At 38.8% G+C, this 22105-nt stretch overlaps 3 protein-coding genes across 4 annotated transcripts; 1 reads left to right on the top strand and 2 right to left on the bottom strand.

The window, feature by feature from the left end:
• The first annotated feature begins 107 nt into the window (after positions 1-107).
• LOC6551396 lies at positions 108-6166 on the top strand. Its single transcript, XM_001977172.3, has 3 exons — positions 108-635; positions 5107-5274; positions 5355-6166. Exons 1-3 carry the CDS (start codon positions 480-482, stop codon positions 5550-5552), a joined length of 522 nt encoding a protein of 173 aa, XP_001977208.1. The 5' UTR covers positions 108-479; the 3' UTR covers positions 5553-6166.
• LOC6551395 (ADP,ATP carrier protein) lies at positions 6110-8047 on the bottom strand. The gene is made up of 3 exons (XM_001977171.3): positions 7280-8047; positions 7092-7219; positions 6110-6821 (listed from the first exon to the last, which is right to left on the bottom strand). The coding sequence occupies exons 1-3, from the start codon at positions 7598-7600 to the stop codon at positions 6347-6349; spliced, it is 924 nt and encodes a 307-aa protein (XP_001977207.1). The 5' UTR covers positions 7601-8047; the 3' UTR covers positions 6110-6346.
• A 48-nt stretch (positions 8048-8095) lies between these two features.
• LOC6551394 (ADP,ATP carrier protein) lies at positions 8096-14025 on the bottom strand. 2 transcript variants are annotated; one of them, XM_015155555.2, is made up of 4 exons: positions 13878-14025; positions 9452-9752; positions 9244-9371; positions 8096-9176 (listed from the first exon to the last, which is right to left on the bottom strand). In XM_015155555.2, the coding sequence occupies exons 2-4, from the start codon at positions 9746-9748 to the stop codon at positions 8702-8704; spliced, it is 900 nt and encodes a 299-aa protein (XP_015011041.1). In that variant the 5' UTR covers positions 9749-9752; positions 13878-14025; the 3' UTR covers positions 8096-8701. The 2 variants fall into 2 exon arrangements, with proteins under 2 accessions (XP_015011041.1, XP_001977206.1); XM_001977170.3 differs by lacking the exon at positions 13878-14025 and adding an exon at positions 11385-11518.
• Positions 14026-22105: the final 8080 nt, after the last annotated feature.

The following is a 22105-nucleotide window of genomic DNA, read 5'->3' as shown; positions in this document are numbered from 1 at the left end:
CTGCTGGCCGCCTGGGAGAGCGGCTGTGAGTGTGAGTGCGAGTGGGAGAGCGCGAGTGAGTGCGCGAGTGCGGAGCGGGCGGAGCGGCGTGCGGTTAACCGTTAGCCTGCAGCGGCGGCAAGTTCAGCTCGCAGTTCAGTTCAGTCGACCAGCGGCCGCCGTGGACAAAGCAACGTACCGTACCGCCAGCACTCGCAGCGCAGCGCACGGATATATAGCTACAGCTAACTACCAGATACTAAACTGCACACACCGCTCTACACAAATATCTTGAGAATCAGCGCGCGTTCATATACATCAGATATAGATATATAGAGTAGCCGCCGATCGACCGACCGACGGACCAGCGAACATATAGAAAGCGGTGCTTATTTTTTCATCTTATTTTATTGTGACAAAAACCGCGACAAGTGTTTAAAAATAGTTGTTGTGCCCGCCAAACTGAAACCAAGCCAAGCTAAACTATAAACAGCAACAACATGGTCGAGACCGTTGTCAACATCGAGCGCACAACAACAACAACAACGACGCCGAACGGACCGCCAGTTGGCGGCGATGGCGGCTTCTGGGGCGCCATCCGCCTGAACATCGACTATTTCCGCACCGTGCCGGGCATCATCAAAATCGTGGAGTTTGTGAGTACACCTAGCTGAGATACATTTACATTTGCAGATATCCAACTTGCATTTTCAAACGCAACACCCCAATTCTAAATATTGAATCCACTTCCACTTAAATCTGCGCACAACTGAAGCCAAATTTCCCAACTGTACCTCAGATGTTTCTAAGCTTTTAGATTTACATTTTAAATCACAATTTAGGATGGGATTATGTTGCGAGTGTACCATAATCTACGACAATTATTTCGCATTCAATGTTTGGAACTTGAATGCTAAACGAATTTGAGTGTTATCGTATTTCCTCGAAACGTATTTCCTTTAGAACGAAAAACTTAAATATTTCTTGAGTAATTGTTGGATAACCATTCCCTATAGAGCTCTTATCGTCATAAATTGAACGGTTTTATCTAGAGTTTGCGTTGCGCCACCATTCTTTATCGAGATATCTTGAGACTTTGGAAATCCTAGAGCCTCGATGTGTACTCAATTACACAAATATGTATACACTACGCCGAACAATGGGCGTGTGCATTTGCCCTTTGTGTGGGCATGTAGGTATGTCAGGATCTCATTAGACTGAGGGCGGATAAGATAGGGGTTGTGGGAACTGCAAACATGTGAGCTCCGTGGCCATGTGGTCATTCTGGCATTCGCCAGCAGAAATCCACAGACGTAGCACCTTGTATTTGGCCTGGTATTTGAAGCCATGATCTTGTTCCCACAGCCGCGACAAAGTGAAGTTCAGTGTGGGCGATGCATCGGCATGCGACGCCAACACAAGATACTCGCAATTACAAGAGTGGGCACTTGTGTGGCCCAACTGCTGGCAGCACCTGCTCAGGTGTGGAAAGTTAGTTAGTTTCAGGTGAAACTACTCTATTCCTTCGCTTCCTTAATCGCTTTGCGGTGCAAGGTCAAAGGATAACGACAACTGCTGAGACCCACATAAAAAATGCATTATTAGGCGCTCGTCAGTTGTCACTGGAAAATCAATAACGAATAAATAGGGGTATGATATGATATCCGTCGCAATAAACAGTGCCTATAAAGTTACGTATTGATTTTCTGCTCTGACAGCCGATTGTCAGCGATTATCAGGCATTAGCTAACTTAGCTGAAGGAAAATTAGTACTTGGCCGCTCTGGCTGCTGCTCCATAGGATTCCTGGCGAAATACAAGCCAAAAAGTTGTCATTCAAATGCTTTGATGTCGAAGACGGCCATTTGGTTTTCTTTTTCGGTCAAATGGGATACTTTTGTGGCAACTAATCTTATCGGTACCCTTAGGCGATAGTCTGCTGATAGTCTTAGTGCAGTATTAAATATGGAAAAGTGCCCCACTTGAGCGTTGCCACAAAAACAGGGTCATAATTGCAGCTGCTTGATTCCCAAACGCCAATTTGGAGGTATTAATTCGCTGAATAAATAACTTGAACAGTTTCAGGGCTATCTATTTTAGGACTTTATAATTGTTTCGTGAGCTTAATTGTATATGATTATATTACTGGAACTGTGGCTCGAATCAGACTGCAGTTTGCTAACCGATCGTGACTCACTTCGCCCGATTTTTCGACTATATCGAGTGCCACAGCTAATCGCACATCGCACATCGCACGTTACTCATACGACCCGTTATCCAAACAAAGTGGGCGATAGTGTGGCGACCAGCTGTGCGAGCGGCGAGGAGCAGACCGACCACACTTTCGGTAGCCATGCTGCTGCTGATAAGCCAATCGATGCCCGACACCTGACCGCCGATCGTTAATTTGCCCACGGACCCATTACTCAGCCGCCCTGCAGTCCCGCATCAAACCAAGAAAATAATCCCCCGAAATATTACGCCTCTATCGGCCGTATCTTATCGTTTTGGCCTGGCAATTAGCATTTTGGACCCAGTATTGCCTCAATTTACCTCTATACATGTTCAGCCGATGCCCGAGCATACATATATGCATTCCATGGCCAAGAGTGCTCTATATACACACACGCACACGCCACTATGTATATGTACATATGTGCACATCGGAAGGAGAACGATTTATTATTAAGTTTTGTTGGTCGCGGTCCCTGACGTTCGGGCATTTTTTATAATAGCCTAATTACGTAAGATATGTATTTTGGAAGCTGCCGACAACATTCTTATTGTTTGACATTGTAGCACTGTCGTGGATGTGAATTTGAATGTTCTCGCCAAAAGCGGAAATTATGACACACATACGGTGTCATTCAAGAAACTTTTACCACAAAATGCGGGGGTGGCGATCGGGGAATTCGAGCCGAAAGTCACTTCAGACAGTTGCTGGTGTTTGTTGGCGGTTTGGCGAGAATGCGATCGATCGTTGCGGCATCCATTCGGTTAAGGTCGCATGTACGGTGCGCGCCATTGGCGTAGGCTGTTTGGCTTCCAGCCGATGGCAGTGCTCTACATAATCCCCTAATATACGTTTACGAATGAATTTCAGTTACATTATTCCCGTTTTAGACGTCTTGCCTTACAGCTCCGAAACGCACTGTACTCAGTGCACATGGCTTTGCAAATACGCGTTTGCTAATTGTGTGCTTGGCTACATTTCAGGTAATTGACGCCGACTAAGCGTATGGCGCTCAGAAAAGTGAGCTCATCTTTGAAGCTCCGTCTTGGCCCTGTTAACAGATTGTTAAAAAGGGAGGGTTCTATAGATATGATTTTAATAGCCCCATCTATATATACGTGTATCTGCCGGTGGGCCACTGAACTGAGGCTTATCTACCTTAAACAATCATTGCTATCTTTATTGTTTATCCCATGCACAGAAAATTCGATGATATGTTATTTAAGTTCAACATCAAAGTTATCAGTACAAGAGCGTTGACCCTTCTCTATGAGGTAATCAAGTTTAGGGTTACCATAAACAGAACAATATATTAGATATTTCCTAGCTTAGATCCACACTTCTGTAGGTATATTTGTAAATATTTGTAAAATATGACACCTTACTGCTTTGGCTTGAACTGTATCTGTATCTGTACCTGCAGAATTCTGTATAGGCTGAAGATTGTTGAATCAGTTCAGCATGGATATTGTTGCTTCCGTGTGACCACCACAATTTCTGTGGCTTCCATTGAACTTCAGACGAGGCTAGGCTGTAGACCGTATAATCGGAGGCCAAGAACTAGATCCATTTCAGAGTTTCAAGCGTTTCGCGTCATTGATTCCGCTGGAAAAGTACATAATTATGCACCCAACTCCTGCGCGGCTTTTCATGCTCCGCAAGGCAAACTGATCGTTGCCATGGATTTATATTATAATATATGGTAATAAAAACTTGTCAACCGTGTATATAAAGAACTGTCAACATATATGTGTATATATATGCCAAAGTGAACGACAGTTCAATATATGTATGCGCACAAGTAAAAATAAAAATAAAAAGCCAGCCATTAATTATGTTTAGAAAAGATAAAATTCGTATAATTCCCAGACGAATTTCTCTCTGGCTCTTTTATTTTTGAAAAGTGACGCAAATCTGTGGAACACAAGGCTACAAAAAAAAATGCAAATCAAGAATACGAACACCATTAAAAAATGTGGAAATGCAATCCAAGATCAACAAATCGCTGGCAGTTCAATCAACCTTTGATATGCTGCTGCTGGTAGTTAGTTGTTTGCCAGAGAGCAAATACGAAAAACAATGGAGCCAACATGTTGCTATCAACAGGTCGCTTTTGGCCTGGCTACAACTTTCAGCTTTCACTTTTCGTGTACCTTTTGTTTTAGCCAAAAACCCAGTGCTCAAGTCGACTGAAGCGCACACCTGCTTGATTTCTTATTTTGTGGTTGTGTCGCCAACAGCTCATTGCCTTTTAATTGCTTACAACAACCACGTCGCAGGAGAATGTGTGTCATCACCACCTGTCATCCAGTTTATGATCTTGGGGTTCCTAACTAACGAAATCGCCCTGCGAATTTGCTTGATATGCGATAAGGGTCTCAAAAGTGACTACGAATAGTTCGAATAAATTGAGTCATCTATAGAAATGCGATGTTCTTACTTCAGTTTGCTTGAAATATGAGATGAGCATGGTACAAGTTGAATGGAATTCTTAATTATTTCTGAGCACCTTTCCAAATACAAATCACACACAAAAAATATATATATGGTAGCATCTGATGCCTTTTGAATGTATCTATGCAGTGGCATTCTTTGAATTCGCCGCTTAATTTGCTGGGGAACAAGTCTCGATTCTGAGCACAGCCTTTCATTTACTTGATGTGCATTCAATTGAAGGTGACATCACGACATGCCCACTCCAGATTCCAAATCATGACCTTGAAGAGGCGTCGCTCAATTGGAAAAAGATCACGATCTGGGTGGGGTGACTAATATTTAAAGCTGCATCTTTACCTCAAATAGGCAGCAAATAAAACTCGAAATGTGCGATTGAATCCGACAGATGTCACTTTGGAGACCTAGCACTCATACTCATATAATATCTTTTACTCACAGGTACTGGGCATCATCTGCATGGCCCTGGCCGCTCCTCCTCTGGCCTCGGCCACCTCGTTCTTCATGTTCGTGATCGTCATCTCGTTCATCATCAACATTCTGCTGATCGCCGCCTATTTCCTGGGCATTCGAGAGGCCCTCAATGTGGCCGTCAACTGGATATTCTCGGTGAGTGGCATCTACTGGCTGGTACGGACCGCTTAAAGCAGATGAACTAACCCAAACTCCCTTCGTGTGTTGCCAAACAGGAGCTGATCACCACCGCTGTGCTGACGCTGCTGTACTTCATCGGATTCATTGTCCAGCTGGCCAGGTGGTCGGATGCCACGGGCATGGGTTCCGGCTCGAATACCGCCGCCGGTGTGTTTGGACTCTTCAATTTCCTGGCCTACGCGGCGGGCACGTACTTCCTGTTCCTGGCCCACAGGTCCGGGGCCACCCACTAAGTGCAGCCAACTCAAGTGACTGGATCTTAGTCTAGAGTTATTTCTAATCGTTTACAGAATAAGTGCAGATCGAGTACTTTGTAATTTTGCCTCTTTATTTTTCATTTTGTTTTTGCCAACGTATTTTTGTTTTTTGTTGTTAATTTATGCGAGAACATATGCAAATCGACGGTGGAAAGCACAATGCCCTTCTCCACTTGATGTGTTTTTAATGTTATTTTAAATGGCTAACTAACGTTTAAGTCTTAAATCCACCCGCACAAGACCATATCTACGAAAACGAGTAGGGTGGGCATCCCACTTAATACATTAATATTTATCATTTCATGACTTACATATAATGATCTTGAATTTGATTTGCAATCAAATGAGACAAAGTAGTACATACAATAGTAATATGATTTTTGTTTGCCTTTTACATATAGTTAAATATAACGACTAGCTTGTTGAAAGGATAATAGGATCCTAGTTAAAGGTGGCCCACCCTAATCAATACACACATGCACCAAAAAACAAAAAACGCGACGAAAACGAATTAAGAGCGCTTCAAAGATTTAAGTTCAATAAATTATTTGTATTTTCTCAACCACTGCGAAAGTGAACACAATCTGAAATGAGGAGCCCCTGGGGTCATCTTTCAAATCAAATTATTAATTTACTGGGCTCGTGGGACCAAGTCCTCCACCTCCGGGAAGAGGTAAACGGTGGGTTCCGCTGGTGCGGCGTCACTATGGTGTGCCACTTGCTGCGGCTGCCGTCCAAATGGCGGCACCACAAACGGCCGCACATTGCGGCTAAAAGTACTTCTTCATCTCGTCGTAAAGGGCCAGTACCAGGGCGCCGCCCGTGCCGCGAATGATGTTCGATAGGGCGCCCTTGAAGAAGGCCCCAATGCCCTCCTGCTTGGCAATCACAACCCAGCAGTGGGCCGTGTTCTTGTACACCATCTCGGACTTCTTCAGGCCAGACTGCATCATCATGCGACGACGCACAGTGTCGAAGGGATAGGACGCAATGCCGGCAACGGTGGTGACCACCTGGGCAATCGCCCAGCTCACGTAGAAGGGTGTGTTCTTTGGATTTGGCAGATAGTCGCGGCACGTGTCATAGAATCCGAAGTATGCTGCTCGGTAGATGACGATGCCCTGCACCGACACAATGAATCCACGGTACAGGCCAATGGGTCCGTCACTCTTGATCACCTTCATCAGGCAATCGATCAGGCCGTTGAACTCCCGATTGCCGCCCTGGCCCACATCGGCGGCCAAACTATAGGCGGAAGTAGAAGTAGCAGATTAATTTATAACCTTTTTGACAAAGCTTTTGTATCAATCTTTGTAAGTATCTAAAATAAGAACTATTCTGCTGACTTATGCATTAGCACAATGGCTTTTTCGATCACAAAGTATATGTGCATATGCGCATGAAAACCCTTTAACAAATGAATCCCAATCATAAAGATAATTCCCGCTAAATATAAATATTGACAAAGCAAATGATAAGAGGATCTATATTAGTTAGGGCTATCAATCAACTCACCGGGTTCGGGCAAAGTCAAGCGGATAAACGAAGCACAGAGATGTGGCACCAGCAGCACCACCCGAGGCCAAGTTTCCTGCAAAGTGACGCCAGAACTGTTTGTGCTTGTCCACGCCGCCGAGGAAAACCTGTAGTGAGGAGATGTTGTTTATATACACATGATTATAACGATGGTACCGTAAACTAACCGATTTGTACACATCCTTGAAGGCAAAGTTCAGAGCCTGGGTGGGGAAGTAACGGATTACGTTGGCCAAGTTGCCGCGCCAGAACGACGAGAATCCCTGCTCCTTGGGAATGCGAATGAAGCAATCGACTATGCCCTTGTAGCGCTGATCTGCCGAGATCTGCTTGGACACCTCCTGCACCTGCAGAAGGAGCTTCACGCGCTCGATGGGAGCCACTGCCGTCTTGGCTATCGCCGCCGAAACGCCGCCCATCATGAAGTCCATGATAAAGGACTTGAGGTCGCCCTTACCATGTCCGCCGCCACCGCCTTCATCGCCCATGTTGGATTACTGTTTGTTGATTTTAAAACGATTCAAGTTAGCTTCAAAGTTGGTTGGTAAAAGAGGATAAAAACGGACTTTCACTTTTTTAACTTATAATTTTGATGTCACAACGTAGAGATCTGAACTGTGATAGACTAACAACGTTGTGAGCCCGTTCGTCAAATTGACATTCGATGTATTTGGCTTGACTTACTTTGATTCGCAGTTTAAAAATGGACGAACGTTTTATTCCCGATTTAGCTTGAATAGAAATCGGATATGTCTGAAGAACAGATATAGAAAAAGTTCCGCGAAACGGATCTATTAACTTCGACCTGCCGAAGTTTTTTTTTTATAAAGTAGACCCATTGATTAACTGCACAAAAGGTCTGTGTAAGTATGCTACTATAATTTTTCAAGTAAAAATACATACCATCATTGCGATGATTGAGTTCAATTGAAAATATTAAAGATCAGTATACATACGTGCGCAGAAAGAAAACCACAACATTGTACTATTTTTATCAATTTTTATATATTTTTAAACCAACCGAAGTTGAGTTTGTTTGTTTGTCGTTTCGGAGGCGAAAGAATCTACAGGTCTTCGTGTCGATTCTTTGCATCTGATCGATAACACTGATTTGGCTGGGGAGATGTGGGGCGACCCAGCAGCATGGCGGTATATAGTAAATAGCCTAACCCAAACTTAACAATACTAATCAATATCGTCGCTATGTTCGTTCGTCATTCAGTGTAGTGGGTCTAGTCTCATGAGCTGAGTCGTATCCGCTCTCTGCCCCGAGCATTGCTGTTTGCTGTTTTGTTGTTCTATTGACGCTGGCCATCGTTCCGTAAATTAGTTCCCAGTTTTTATAAATAATATAATTTCATAATTATATCAGAGGGAGGGAGGAAGGGTTCTTGCTGTTATTGCTTGCCGTTGTTCTTGGTAAGGGGTGTTGGTTGCAGATCAAACTTAGCATTTGCTGTTGCTATTGCTGTTGTTTTAGCTTTTCTCATTCAGTTATCTAATATAATTAGCTGGTAGTGTTTAGTTTTACTTGTTTTGTTGTTGTATGTTGTTGTATTTTGCTTGTTTGAATAATTTAATAATTTAATTTACAAGACCTTCTTGATCTCATCGTACAACACAAGCACGAAAGCGCCACCAGTGCCTCTGAGAATGTTGGAGAAGGCGCCCTTGAAGAAGGCACCGGTGCCCTCCTGCTTGGCGATGGTGCCCCAGCAGTGCAGTGTGTTCTTGTAGATGACCTCGGTGGCCTTGCGACCAGACTGCATCATCATGCGACGACGCACGGTATCGAAGGGATAGGACACGATGCCAGCGACGGTTGTCACAACCTGGGCGATGGCCCAGCTGATGTAGATGGGTGTGTTCTTGGGGTCGGGCAGCATACCGCGAGCGGTATCGTAGAAGCCGAAGTAGGCGGCACGGTAGATGATGATGCCCTGCACGGACACTCCGAAACCACGGTACAATCCAACGATGCCGTCGCTCTTGAAGATCTTGGTCAAGCAGTTGCCCAGACCGGTGAATTCACGCTGACCACCCTTGCCAGTATCAGCAGCCAAGCTGTAATTCAAGTGAAAGCATTTCGTTAGTTCATCGGGCATTCCTCTTTGCAAATATTGCAACATACCGAGTACGGGCAAAGTCCAAGGGGTAGACAAAGCACAGAGAGGTAGCACCAGCGGCACCACCGGAGGCCAAGTTGCCGGCGAAGTAGCGCCAGAACTGGGTGTTCTTGTCCACGCCACCCAGGAAGACCTAAGTTGCATAATAACAATCAGGAGCGTTAGTTATTTCCGCTCGCATTGCCGAGGTGCAGCTTGTGAAGTAAGTCTCACCTGCTTGTACTTGTCCTTGAAGGCAAAGTTCAGAGCCTGGGTTGGGAAGTATCTGATGACGTTGGCCAAGTTGCCGCGCCAGAAGGACGAGAATCCCTGCTCCTTTGGAATGCGGATAAAGCAATCAACCATGCCCTTGTACTGCTTGTCGGGGCTGATTTGTTTCGAGATGTGCTGAACCTGCAGGAGCAGTTTCACACGCTCAATGGGGGCGACGGCAGTCTTGGAGACGGCTGCGGAGATGCCTCCGGCAGCGAAATCCTTGACGAATCCAACAGCATCGAAATCCTTGCCCATTTTGCTGTAAACACATCGCGCAATTGGCCAAAACTCTGATTAATCTCGACAGTTCCGTCATCGCTGATGGTGATGTTGACACTTGGTGATACCGATGATAATATACCTCTGTGACGTTATGGATGCTGATATATCCCCATGGCATGCGGGTGATGGTGCTTGATATACCCATGCGTTGCATAATGGTTACGATATACGGTATTTTGTATGGTGGATGTACGATTCACTTTCTTTACACAGGTGCAGAAGGCACAATATAAGAATAGCCCAAAGCCAAATGAAAATGTGAAAATTGTCAATGTTCCAAATTATAAACCGAAACCGAAAAACATGCACTTTTTTTTTGTTTTTGAAACAGCACTACAAATGGTTACAAAACACTTTTGGGGGTTAAATAAAAAGGTTTTAGCGACAAATGAAACTTAAAACTAAACGCGAAAATGGTAAAACATGCAGTAAATAATGGGTTAGTGTAAATGGTAACTTAAACTTAAGACTAAAGAGGGTTAATATTCGATGGTTTATAGAAACATCAGCGATTTGGTGTGTTAGTATGCGTGTTGGCAGTTGCCGGTAAAACTGGTTTTGTGCAAAAAAAAAAAAAAAAAAAAAGGTGAAAAGTTTTATTGGTCGGCTGGTTGCCACGTGGTTTGAATCGAGCTACATATATGAAAAGACTACTGTTGGAATATTGAGTTCTAACCAGTTTGCAGTTCAAAACTAGGGAAAATACATGACATTACGTAGCATAAATACTTATTCAATTTATTTTAACTAGAGATCATGGCATAAATGAAATTCAGTTCTAGCTGAATAGAACCTAAGTTTACTGGTTTTCATTGAGTCTTTACTTTGGTATTGCATAATTGCCACACCACACAAAAAAAAAATTGAATTGAAAAAGTTCAATGGAAAAAGCCAGTGTATATGGGCATTTGTGTGGGTGTGAGCAAGATGGCTATAGGGGCCAAAATTCTTTTTTGGCTTTCAGTTTTTTTTTTTTTGGCAGACGGCATTTGCCATTGAAGCACGCTTCGTTAATTTTAGACTTTCAAGAGCAGCCGCCGCTCTGCGTTAGCCGTGTGGTTTAAATTATATTTTAACGAAATTAAATTAGCATTTCATTGACAAGGGTTTTATGTAACACACTTGGCAAGAGAACTGTGCTTTGGCATTGTTTCTCTTCTGTTCTCTTTCTTTGAAATAACAACCGTTATCTAATCGTGTTAAACTTTTGATTGGCTGGAAAGAGAGTGAAGCTTTTTCTTCGGCCGTAGAGAGCCGTGCTGGAGGGCTCGTGATGTAATAGCCTCAGCTGGAAAAATTCTACAGTTGCACGTGGAAAGCTTCTACGAAGGCTAAGCAGTTGTAGTAGTATCCACAATCCAGGGTTTAGTTTATTCTTAATTCATTGTTATTGATTGCGTAAGACCACCACACACCAGAAAAAAATTGTTCAAGTTCAACTCTTTTGTTGTTTTACATAACCAGGCAGATTTTCTTTCATTGCTCAGGTTGGGTTTGATTAAAAAACAAAAATAAAATAAAAGCATTAAGAATCACACGCGTATTTCGTAAATGGGCTATGGCTCGATTCGATTCGATAATTGATTTCCAATTTGTTTGCCATACGTACTATTTGTATTTGTGTTTCTATATCACAGCACAAAACCGAAAAAAATTTATCCTTATTCCTTGGAAGTCAGAAGTCTGAACCGGACGGCAACTGAATTGCTTGTGAAAGTTCCGTTTGCCGAAATCTGCCAGCTAGCCTGCTCTGCCTGCGTCGGCGTCGCAGTCGCCGTCATCGTCAAGTTCAGCAACAGATGAGCGAGAGAAGGGGAGAGCGCGCTCGTTCCCTCCCTCTCTATGCATATGCAAGTGTGCAAAATTCGGAGAGCCGAGAACCAACTAGCGGTTGGCAACAGCACATCTGCGAGCGAGAGAGGACGAGAGATCGCCGCTTATCAGTGCTGAGAATTCAAGAATTCAATGCCGTTGTTGCATAAGAGGAAGTCTTGTACCACAAACTTGTACTCATTAAAACACTTTTTGTTTCGTTTTTGCCACTGCCAAAAAATGCATATATGGCCAATTGTTTTTCATTTACCCCTTTCGAGGTTTCCCACAGCGCTTTCTAAACGATTGCCAAAAAGAATGTACGCACATTTACATTTGGCAAAGAGCCGACAAGTCAGCTGCAAAGCAGACAAAGCTGTCCGTTTAGCTAGTTTTTGGCCAGATTTCTAAATACAAATAACATGTACATTTACATCAAGGACTCTGAATAAAAACAAAGTGTATACTTTTGTGACACCCAAATATATATCTCTCTACAAATGTATAGGATGTTAGTGCTTCAACAAAACTGGGTATTATTTGAGATTCAACTTTGAAAATTGTACTTTAGACTTGCACTTGTTTAGAAAACATCAACATTCTGTTAAAAACATATAACTCAAATACAAAACCTCTTATCAATTTTTATAAAAATGTTTGCAGCTATATATTTGTTAAGCTATTAATAACATTTGGCTTTATTTCTAAAGATAGGTGGGCAACACTGGTAGCATGTGACTTTGCTTTCTGACGTCCGCCTGCGGCTCTCTCGCTCTCTCTCGCGTCATCTCTTTCGCGCAGGCGGAAGAAGGGCGGCAGCTCGAAAAAAATGCGTGAAGCGATTAGATAAACACTGTTGCTAATACAGTTATTTATATAAGTGTCTACGACGCTTTTTCAAGGTCCCGTTATCACAAAAAATCACAAATTACATAAAAAAGAAAAGAGAGAGCGGACCACCTGCCCACAAAAAAAAAGAGAGCGTAAAAAGTGCAGTGGCGGAGTTGCTGCAAAAATGCCTAATTGACAAAATTAAACGACGGACAAGTTTTTATTTATTTATTGCTTAGTGTGCGATGAATCGGATTTCCAAGACAATAAAAAAAAGGGTGTGGAACGGCTGTAAAATCACACATAAAAATTTTCGCCGACTGGGCGAGAAATGGAAATGTGATGTGATTAGCCAGGGCTATGTAATAATGAACACTAATCTCGAATACGAGCAAAATCGCACTAAAAGGCCACACAAAGGTCCACAATAAACATTAAATCACATGAATACTAGACGCACATTAACGATTTACGTCACAAGGGGTTAATATGTATGGGAATAGAATAATAATAGAAGAAATGAGAAAACTGGGGAAACCCGTTTTTTTGTCAGAACTTTTTACCTTTAATAAAAGAAAGCAGGTCAGAAGAGAAAGGTAGGGCGACCAAAGAGAGATAGTTACATTGCTCTTAAGACATAAAAAGCAACTCTCTCTCTCTCTCTCTCTTCCTCACACACACACACACCCGCTAAGTACTTGCACGCGCAGCTGGTGTCTGTCATGGGAGTGAGCGAGAGGGCGCTAGTGGCACATGGAATTTATTCGCAAATGTGTGCATGAGTGTGACTGGGCGTTAGAACAATCAATTGCCACGCTTTTTACTATAGAATAACCCGCATTTAGTCTATACAATAGTATATCAGTGCAAATGCAGGTCAATTTGACTCTAGAGCAGTGCAATTCTCTTTCAAATAATATAGCAATTGATGTGCAACATTTTTCGCACCGACGAACCGGCCTGCCAACTCGTTGCCAATTGCATAAGTTGGCAGTTCCAGCGTGGTTGCAAAAAAAAAATGAAGGAAAAAAGATGGGGGAAAATGATCCAGCGTGGCTTCTATCAATTTTATTTTCCGATATTTTAAATGAACTTTGGATTGGAGCAACAAAATGCCCAATTTATTACGTGTTTGATGAAGGCAAGCACCATTTCGGCACATTTATTTTATCGCCAAAGTTATGTAAGCACATTTCGGCTTTTTTTAAGTCCCATTTAGGGAGTTCTTTTCGCTGCAGTCAAGCCAGAGCTGCTTGTCGAACATAAAAAAAAAAACGTTCTTTTAACCACCACCGACACAATAAAAAAATTAGCACATTACATAACTAGGGAATCTAGCGCAAGGTGACGTGAATTAATGGGAAAAAAAATCTATGGCAGGTACGGGGCACACCGTCTCGTTTTTTTGTCAAGCAAAAGAGCCTCGGAAATGTGGTAGATATAGAAAATAGCACAATACCTTCAGTTGATAACTTCTCACAAAAGTCACAGAATAAAAACTTCTTTTGCAGAATCAGACGAAGCCGCGTGCTCACTTGGCGAATGAAATTCGTAAAGTGATGGGGGTCTCTGAGGCCCAGTGACTTGGGGATGAAAGCTGCAAAAATACCGCCTATCGATAGTTGCTTGAAAAAATAAATATATATTTTTAACTGGTATTTATTAGGTGAACTATCGATATTCAGCTTGATGTCGGATTTCATTTGTGGTATTTTTGTTGCTCACTATTGCTTTTACAATTAGCTATTTTTAATATATTTTGAGCCAGTAAATGACGTTTTATCATAAAAAAGCAAACGCAGGTTTAACTACTTCTGGTATTGCAATGCTTGCATTATGTTCTATCGATATTTTTGATACATTAAAAGTATTTTTTATCGCGACTTTGACATTGTTAATTTCATATTGCAAGTGCTGGGTCACACCGAAGTTTAATACTTTTGATGTATTTTTCAATATTTTTTAATATTTTAATTTGCGCGTTGCTTTGACTAGTTGGCAATTCTTTTTTAAAATATAGTTCTTTTTTCGATAAAAATTAGCAGTATTCTTGCGATAGCAATAAAAATAGTGGTTCAAAACTAGAATGTCATACACCGTTGAATTCGTAACAAAATTTTCAATCGACCTGTATTCAAAATAGTAAATTCTAATTTTTTGCCCCTTAAAAAAAATGCAAAAATTTGTTAAAATTTGAAATTCCAAAAATCATAAAAGTGGTGGTAGGCATAGTTAGCTATGTTCATTAGCAGCACAAAACAGTCTTTATTTTAGCTGTGCTTCCTTTTTTGACCAAGTTATGGCGAAAAACCCGTTCAAAAATATCCGATTTTGGACAACATTTTTTTTTGTTTTTTTGCGATAAAAATTATCAGTATTCTTGCGATAGCAATAAAAATAGTGGTTCAAAACTAGAATGTCATACACCGTTGAATTCGTAACAAAATTTTCAATCGACCTGTATTCAAAATAGTAAATTCTAATTTTTTGCTATTTTTCGCAAATTTTGATGGGGGTACCCCTCAAAAAAAATGCAAAAATTTGTTAAAATTTGATATTCCAAAAATCATAAAAGTGGTGATAGGCATAGTTAGCTATGTTCATTAGCAGCACAAAACAGTCTTTATTTTAGCTGTGCTTCCTTTTTTGACCAAGTTATGGCGAAAACCCCGTTCAAAAATATCCGATTTTGGACAACATTTTTTTTTTGTTTTTTTGCGATAAAAATTATCAGTATTCTTGCGATAGCAATAAAAATAGTGGTCCAAAACTAGAATGTCATACACCGTTGAATTCGTAACAAAATTTCCAATCGACCTGTATTCAAAATAGTAAATTCAAATTTTTTGCCATTTTTCGCAAATTTTGATGGGGGTACCCCTTAAAAAAAATGCAAAAATTTGTTAAAATTTGATATTCCAAAAATCATAAAAGTGGTGATAGGCATAGTTAGCTATGTTCATTAGCAGCACAAAACAGTCTTTTTTTTAGCTGTGCTTCCTTTTTTGACCAAGTTATGGCGAAAACCCCGTTCAAAAATATCCGATTTTGGACAACATTTTTTTTTTGTTTTTTTGCGATAAAAATTATCAGTATTCTTGCGATAGCAATAAAAATAGTGGTCCAAAACTAGAATGTCATACACCGTTGAATTCGTAACAAAATTTTCAATCGACCTGTATTCAAAATAGTAAATTCTAATTTTTTGCCATTTTTCGCAAATTTTGATGGGGGTACCCCTTAAAAAAATGCAAAAATTTGTTAAAATTTGATATTCCAAAAATCATAAAAGTGGTGATAGGCATAGTTAGCTATGTTCATTAGCAGCACAAAACAGTCTTTATTTTAGCTGTGCTTCCTTTTTTGACCAAGTTATGGCGAAAACCCCGTTCAAAAATATCCGATTTTGGACAACATTTTTTTTTTGTTTTTTTGCGATAAAAATTATCAGTATTCTTGCGATAGCAATAAAAATAGTGGTCCAAAACTAGAATGTCATACACTGTTGAATTCGTAACAAAATTTCCAATCGACCTGTATTCAAAAAAGTAAATTCAAATTTTTTGCCATTTTTCGCAAATTTTGATGGGGGTACCCCTTAAAAAAAATGCAAAAATTTGTTAAAATTTGATATTCCAAAAATCATAAAAGTGGTGATAGGCATAGTTAGCTATGTTCATTAGCAGCACAAAACAGTCTTTATTTTAGCTGTGCTTCCTTTTTTGACCAAGTTATGGCGAAAACCCCGTTCAAAAATATCCGATTTTGGACAACATTTTTTTTTTGTTTTTTTGCGATAAAAATTATCAGTATTCTTGCGATAGCAATAAAAATAGTGGTCCAAAACTAGAATGTCATACACCGTTGAATTCGTAACAAAATTTCCAATCGACCTGTATTCAAAATAGTAAATTCTAATTTTTTGCCATTTTTCGCAAATTTTGATGGGGGTACCCCTTAAAAAAAATGCAAAAATTTGTTAAAATTTGATATTCCAAAAATCATAAAAGTGGTGATAGGCATAGTTAGCTATGTTCATTAGCAGCACAAAACAGTCTTTTTTTTAGCTGTGCTTCCTTTTTTGACCAAGTTATGGCGAAAACCCCGTTCAAAAATATCAGATTTTGGACAACATTTTTTTTTTGTTTTTTTGCGATAAAAATTAGCAGTATTCTTGCGATAGCAATAAAAATAGTGGTTCAAAACTAGAATGTCATACACCGTTGAATTCGTAACAAAATTTTCAATCGACCTGTATTCAAAATAGTAAATTCTAATTTTTTGCCATTTTTCGCAAATTTTGATGGGGGTACCCCTTAAAAAAAATGCAAAAATTTGTTAAAATTTGATATTCCAAAAATGATAAAAGTGGTGATAGGCATAGTTAGCTATGTTCATTAGCAGCACAAAACAGTCTTTATTTTAGCTGTGCTTCCTTTTTTGACCAAGTTATGGCGAAAACCCCGTTCAAAAATATCCGATTTTGGACAACATTTTTTTTTTGTTTTTTTGCGATAAAAATTATCAGTATTCTTGCGATAGCAATAAAAATAGTGGTCCAAAACTAGAATGTCATACACCGTTGAATTCGTAACAAAATTTTCAATCGACCTGTATTCAAAATAGTAAATTCTAATTTTTTGCCATTTTTCGCAAATTTTGATGCAAAAAAACGCAAATGCAAAAATTTGTTAAAATTTGTTTTTCCGAAAATCATAAAAGTGGTGATAGGCATAGTTAGCTATGTTCATTAGCAGCCCATTTTAGTCGTGCCTCCTTTTTGGTCAAGTTATGGGGAAAAAAACAGTTCGAAAATATCGTATTTTTAATTTTTAACCGTTGCTGAAAAGGGAATTGGAAAACTTCATTCATAATGCATTTCATATATACGAAAAATCATTTATTGAGTAAATTTCTTTTCGATTTGTTTTCACATGTTCACAAAATTGTAATCGAGTTAGTTGTATATCTGGTTTTCTAATATTTTCCTTGGCTTTGGGATACAATTTAGTAAGCTTTTGTGTCTTTTTATTTGCTGTATGTGGGTCTTGTATACGGTAATTTCGTATTGAGCGCTAGCAATATTAACATTTAGTTACACCGAAATGGGGAAAACATCTTACGCAGATTAGTATGTTATGTATACACCTATGTATATCTAGTTTTTGAATCAGCACCCTGGGATTGGCCAGAATACTAGGAGTTTTGGGAGTGCTGAGGGGTATGGCAATCAAATAAAGAATTTGGTATGATAGCTTGGATAGGGGTAAAGGTAAAGGTAAAAGTAAAAGTAAAGGCGAACAAATGCAAAGTACTCGCTAGTAAATACTGGGGCCTCTAAACTATGACGACACATCTAGACATCGAGTCCTATGGCCTTTACGTGGTTATCTAGCTTACTTCCGGGTACATATTCCATGGCAGATACAAAACATACACAGAGTGGATATTTTTTATATGTGTATAGTATATTGGTTATCGTGTACCGATTGTGATAGCGTTTTCCTTGCGGTTAAAAGACAGTAAGTAATACATGGTAATTGGGAATATAGTTTTATTTTCATCCTATTTTTGTGATTTATTTGTTTGACTTTTATTTTTTTTTTTTGGTTTGTTTTTGTTTAATTTTTTCTTGTATAGGAAACAACAAAAATGGACGCAAAATTATTGTTATAGTAGTATTCATGTTTACCCATCTTGTTTTTACGTTTAGTTAACTATATAGGAATATGCAAAACGTACACTTAATATATTTTTTGGTTTTGTTTTTCGATTTTGTTACTATGTTCCTTATCGATCTGATACTATATAAATGCAGCTCTAAAACTTGTTTGACATTCTTTGACATTGTTTTGTTTCATCTTTCCTTCTTTTTATTTACTATCTTTCGATCTGGCGGCATCTTGCATTTGTATATCTCTTACGCTTTTCAAATACATTTAATAACATTTCTATAGAAATATTCAAAGCTGAGGTAGTTAATTCATTCATTTATTCTTTATTTTAGTTTACGTTAGGTTATGTTAGTTTAGTGTACTCCATATATATGATCGGTGTTGTTAGTTAGGTATACATCTATGTACTCACACGCTATTTGAATTTATCTGACGGCTTTAGCTCCTCTCAAATTCACATAAAATTCATAATTTAGACGACTGTTTGAATAGGGGGTTACGGATCATTAATATATGTCTGGTACAGGGACAACATCGAAAGCCTCTCGAAACGATCGGGATATAGGATTTCGGGATCAAAGCCGTTTTAGAAAGGAGAGAAAAACCAATTACTGAAAATCAAAAATACTGAACTACAACGAAAATAAAATGAAACCATGGAACGAATTATTATTGTTTTTTTTGTGTTTTTAATAATATTTTACTCTTTTTTTGTTATATTTATAATATTTATAGATATTTTAGCTCTGTAATGTAGATACAATGTACAATGTAGATACATCCTGTGTCGTCACATCATCCTCATGTAGATTATGTGTAGATTAAATGAACTTAACAGTAAAATGTAGACGACGCAAAAAAAAGCTCTAAACTAATTTAGGTAAAGATAAGGATAAATTTAAACATAATTAATGTAAAAATAGTGGTATTTTTTTGTAAGTTTTCATCTTTAATTTTATGTTTTTTTTGTTTTAAGCTTTAGTTTATTATGTGTAAAGTGGTTTCTATATAGTTTGCTCGCCGTTCAAAAATTGAAAAAATTATGTGTGGGGGTTGGGGTTCCGGTGAATGGGGGCTGCTTAAGGACTCATGAGGAGGGGGGGGGATTTGTTTGGGGTGCCCAGCGGATGGTTTTAATTATAAACTACTATCACACAGGCAAACCAGGCGCTGGGTGGACGAGAAGGGGGGCTGATTAAATGGAATTGGTTGGATGTGGGTTTGGATTTGGATTTGGGGGGCTATGGATGGGGACATAGGAATATGGGAGTGGAGTGTTTGGTTGGCTGACGAGGGCGGCAAAATGATATACACAACAACAAAATTATAAAATAATCAAAGTAAATAAGCGGGAATCGCAGATTGATTCCCATATGGGTAGTACGATATCAATCGGAAATCATTTTTCAATATGCCAAATAAAATGCAATAAACGGACTACGCAATGCCAGGTTTATCGATTTATAATTTATATAGAGTTATGCATGGTTATGTTTCATAGATTACGGTTTTTAGTTAGATTTTGGTTATAGGATATAGTTGCTGTTGCATGTTGCATGTGGCTGGTGAATGGGTGTGTGTGTTTTGCATGTTTGTGTGAATGGGGGGAGAGGGTGGTGGTGGTGGTGGTGTTAGTGTATGTGTGGGTGTGTGTGTCTTTGCAATAAATATAACGGTAACTAAATATATGTTGTAGCTCAGTCTCCAGTTGATTACCGTATATAATCTATTACAAATCGAAACAATAAAAAAATGTATATAGTATATATATAAATATATAGGTATATATACGAATAATATTAAATAAGGACTATTAAATATATATGCATATATATTCAAAATGCTTGAAATGTACAAAAACAAACAAACAAAGCTCAGTGGTTCGGGGGCAAAGAGACTCATTGAACTAGTAGTTTTGCTTTCGCTTTTCTCCCATTCTGTTTCGTTTCGTTTCGTTTGCTCTCCTTTTCCTCTCCGTTCTATCCTCATTTCTGTTTTCGTTTCGTTCCAATGCGTTGTCTACATCATACATCATTTTCATGCACTTTGATGTTGCGTGGTTGCTATTGTACATTTACAATACGAATAGGGGTTTCCATATCGAATTTTACATAAAGAATTTAGTGTTTGTGGTGTGTGTATTCTCAAAACTTTGGGGTCATTTTCCCTTCGGTTGTTGGGTGTTTTTAGTTAATGTTTATCGCTTTTTTTTTGGGTTTCATTTTGTTAGATTTTTGTTTTTTTTTTTAAATGTGTGTTTTGTATGTGTAAACTTTTTTAGTACATTTTTCTTACTGCTGACACAATAGGTTTTTATTATTTTCCATTTTTGGATCTTAAATGCTAAAAATATATAGTAAATGTTGAAAGTTTTATTTCATGTTTTCTCTTCTCAAAAATGTTTTATATTCAGTTTCGGTTTCGGTTTAGTTTAGTTAGTTTTCAGTTTACGATTTTTGTTTTACTCGCTTTCTGTTGATTTCTTGAACATTTAGTTGTTGCGAATCGCATGCGTTTTCCACGCGTTCTACTGTTTCATTTCATGCGTTCTGCGTTTGATTTCAAATTTTAGTTAGTGGTTTTTCGTGTCGTATTTCAGGGTGAGTTGGTTTTTAGTTTTTCCTTTTCGATCTTTTCTGTCTGTCTGCTTGTCTGACTAACTTTTCCGTCTGCTCTGGATTTTAGCTGATTTTGCGTCCAATTGCGTCTTTTTGAAACTTAAAAAAAAATGAACCCCCAATTTGAATTGATTAAACTTGTGCTGTTTTATCTTTTCGAGGATTGCTCAATCCTCTTCGTTTAAATTACGTACTTATTACTTGCGATTTTCAATTATTCGTTATATTCTCTTTCTTTATTCACTGTGTGAGTGGCGGCTTGGCTTTTTGGGCTATTTGCTCTGCTTTCTTCTTGCTTTCTCTGTGCTTCTTACGGTTCTCTGTCTGTTCTTCTGCTTCTTTCTGCTCTATGTTTGCTGTTTCTGCTCCTGGGTTTTCGGTTGTCCAGCTCGACTTATGGTTAAACTCGCTTTATATCGTTATCCCCATTGATAATCCTTCGATAATCTTCGCTTTAATAGAATGTCTCATTGATCAACTGTTCCTCTCTTGGCTGCTGCTGTCTCGCTCTTTAATTTTCACGCGCCTAACAATTGAAGAAAAAACAACTTCGCTTCATTTTATGTATATGCCTAAAGAAATCTTCCGATAGGTAAAAACTCCCCTCTCATAATAGACAAAAAAAATTAATGTATTAGAAAATAATAAAAATTGATTTGTACTCATGTTTGTACCGCTAAAAACGTTTTTCCCTTTCTTTCATTTAGTTTTCCTTTTGTAAATATTTATATATATGTACATATATAAAAAAATATTCCTTTTTAAAAAAGTATTCTTCCCTTAATCCGTGTTTCATAACATTTTTTATGCTTGTAAAAAGAGTTTATCATTTTTTCATCGACATCGATTACCTCTTCTTTCATTCATATCATATCATTTCACTGCATTTTTAAAGAGTACAAACTTGCTTGTTTTTGTTTTATGTTAAATTATAGTTACAAATCAAAACTAAATTATACCATCTGAATTCCTGTAGCAAAGCAAATTGTTGTTCGTATATTGGTGATTATTCATTTTCTGATCTTTTTTTTTAGGGTTTTTAGTCCTGTCTTTCCTATTCCAAAGAAATCGGTTGTCAAAGTACTTTTGTGGGTTGGTGTGTGTTTTTGTAATGTTGGTTCTTGCGCGTGTGTGTGTGTGTTTGTGTATAAAATGTACATCAAAAGCATTTTTTTAAAATAAGTTTTTTTTTTAAATTTAAATTTTTTGTTTTGTTTTAGTAAGTAGTTTTTATAGTTTAAATAGTTGTTAAATTTAAAAACGAGTTTATCACACCTTAAACGTTATCAGTACTTGGCACAACTTACAACACAAAAAAGTACTTTTCTCATTATTCTTTTTCATTTTTCCCATTTTTTTTTTGCTCAACGGGACAATTCTTTTTAAAGTTCTCG

The sequence above is a fragment of the Drosophila erecta genome, unplaced genomic scaffold, assembly GCF_003286155.1.
Source record: "Drosophila erecta strain 14021-0224.00,06,07 unplaced genomic scaffold, DereRS2 tig00000279-arrow-arrow-pilon, whole genome shotgun sequence".
Lineage (NCBI taxonomy): Eukaryota > Metazoa > Arthropoda > Insecta > Diptera > Drosophilidae > Drosophila > Drosophila erecta.
The sequence above is the reverse complement of the archived record's forward strand: the minus strand, read 5'-3'. Positions and strand labels throughout refer to the sequence as shown.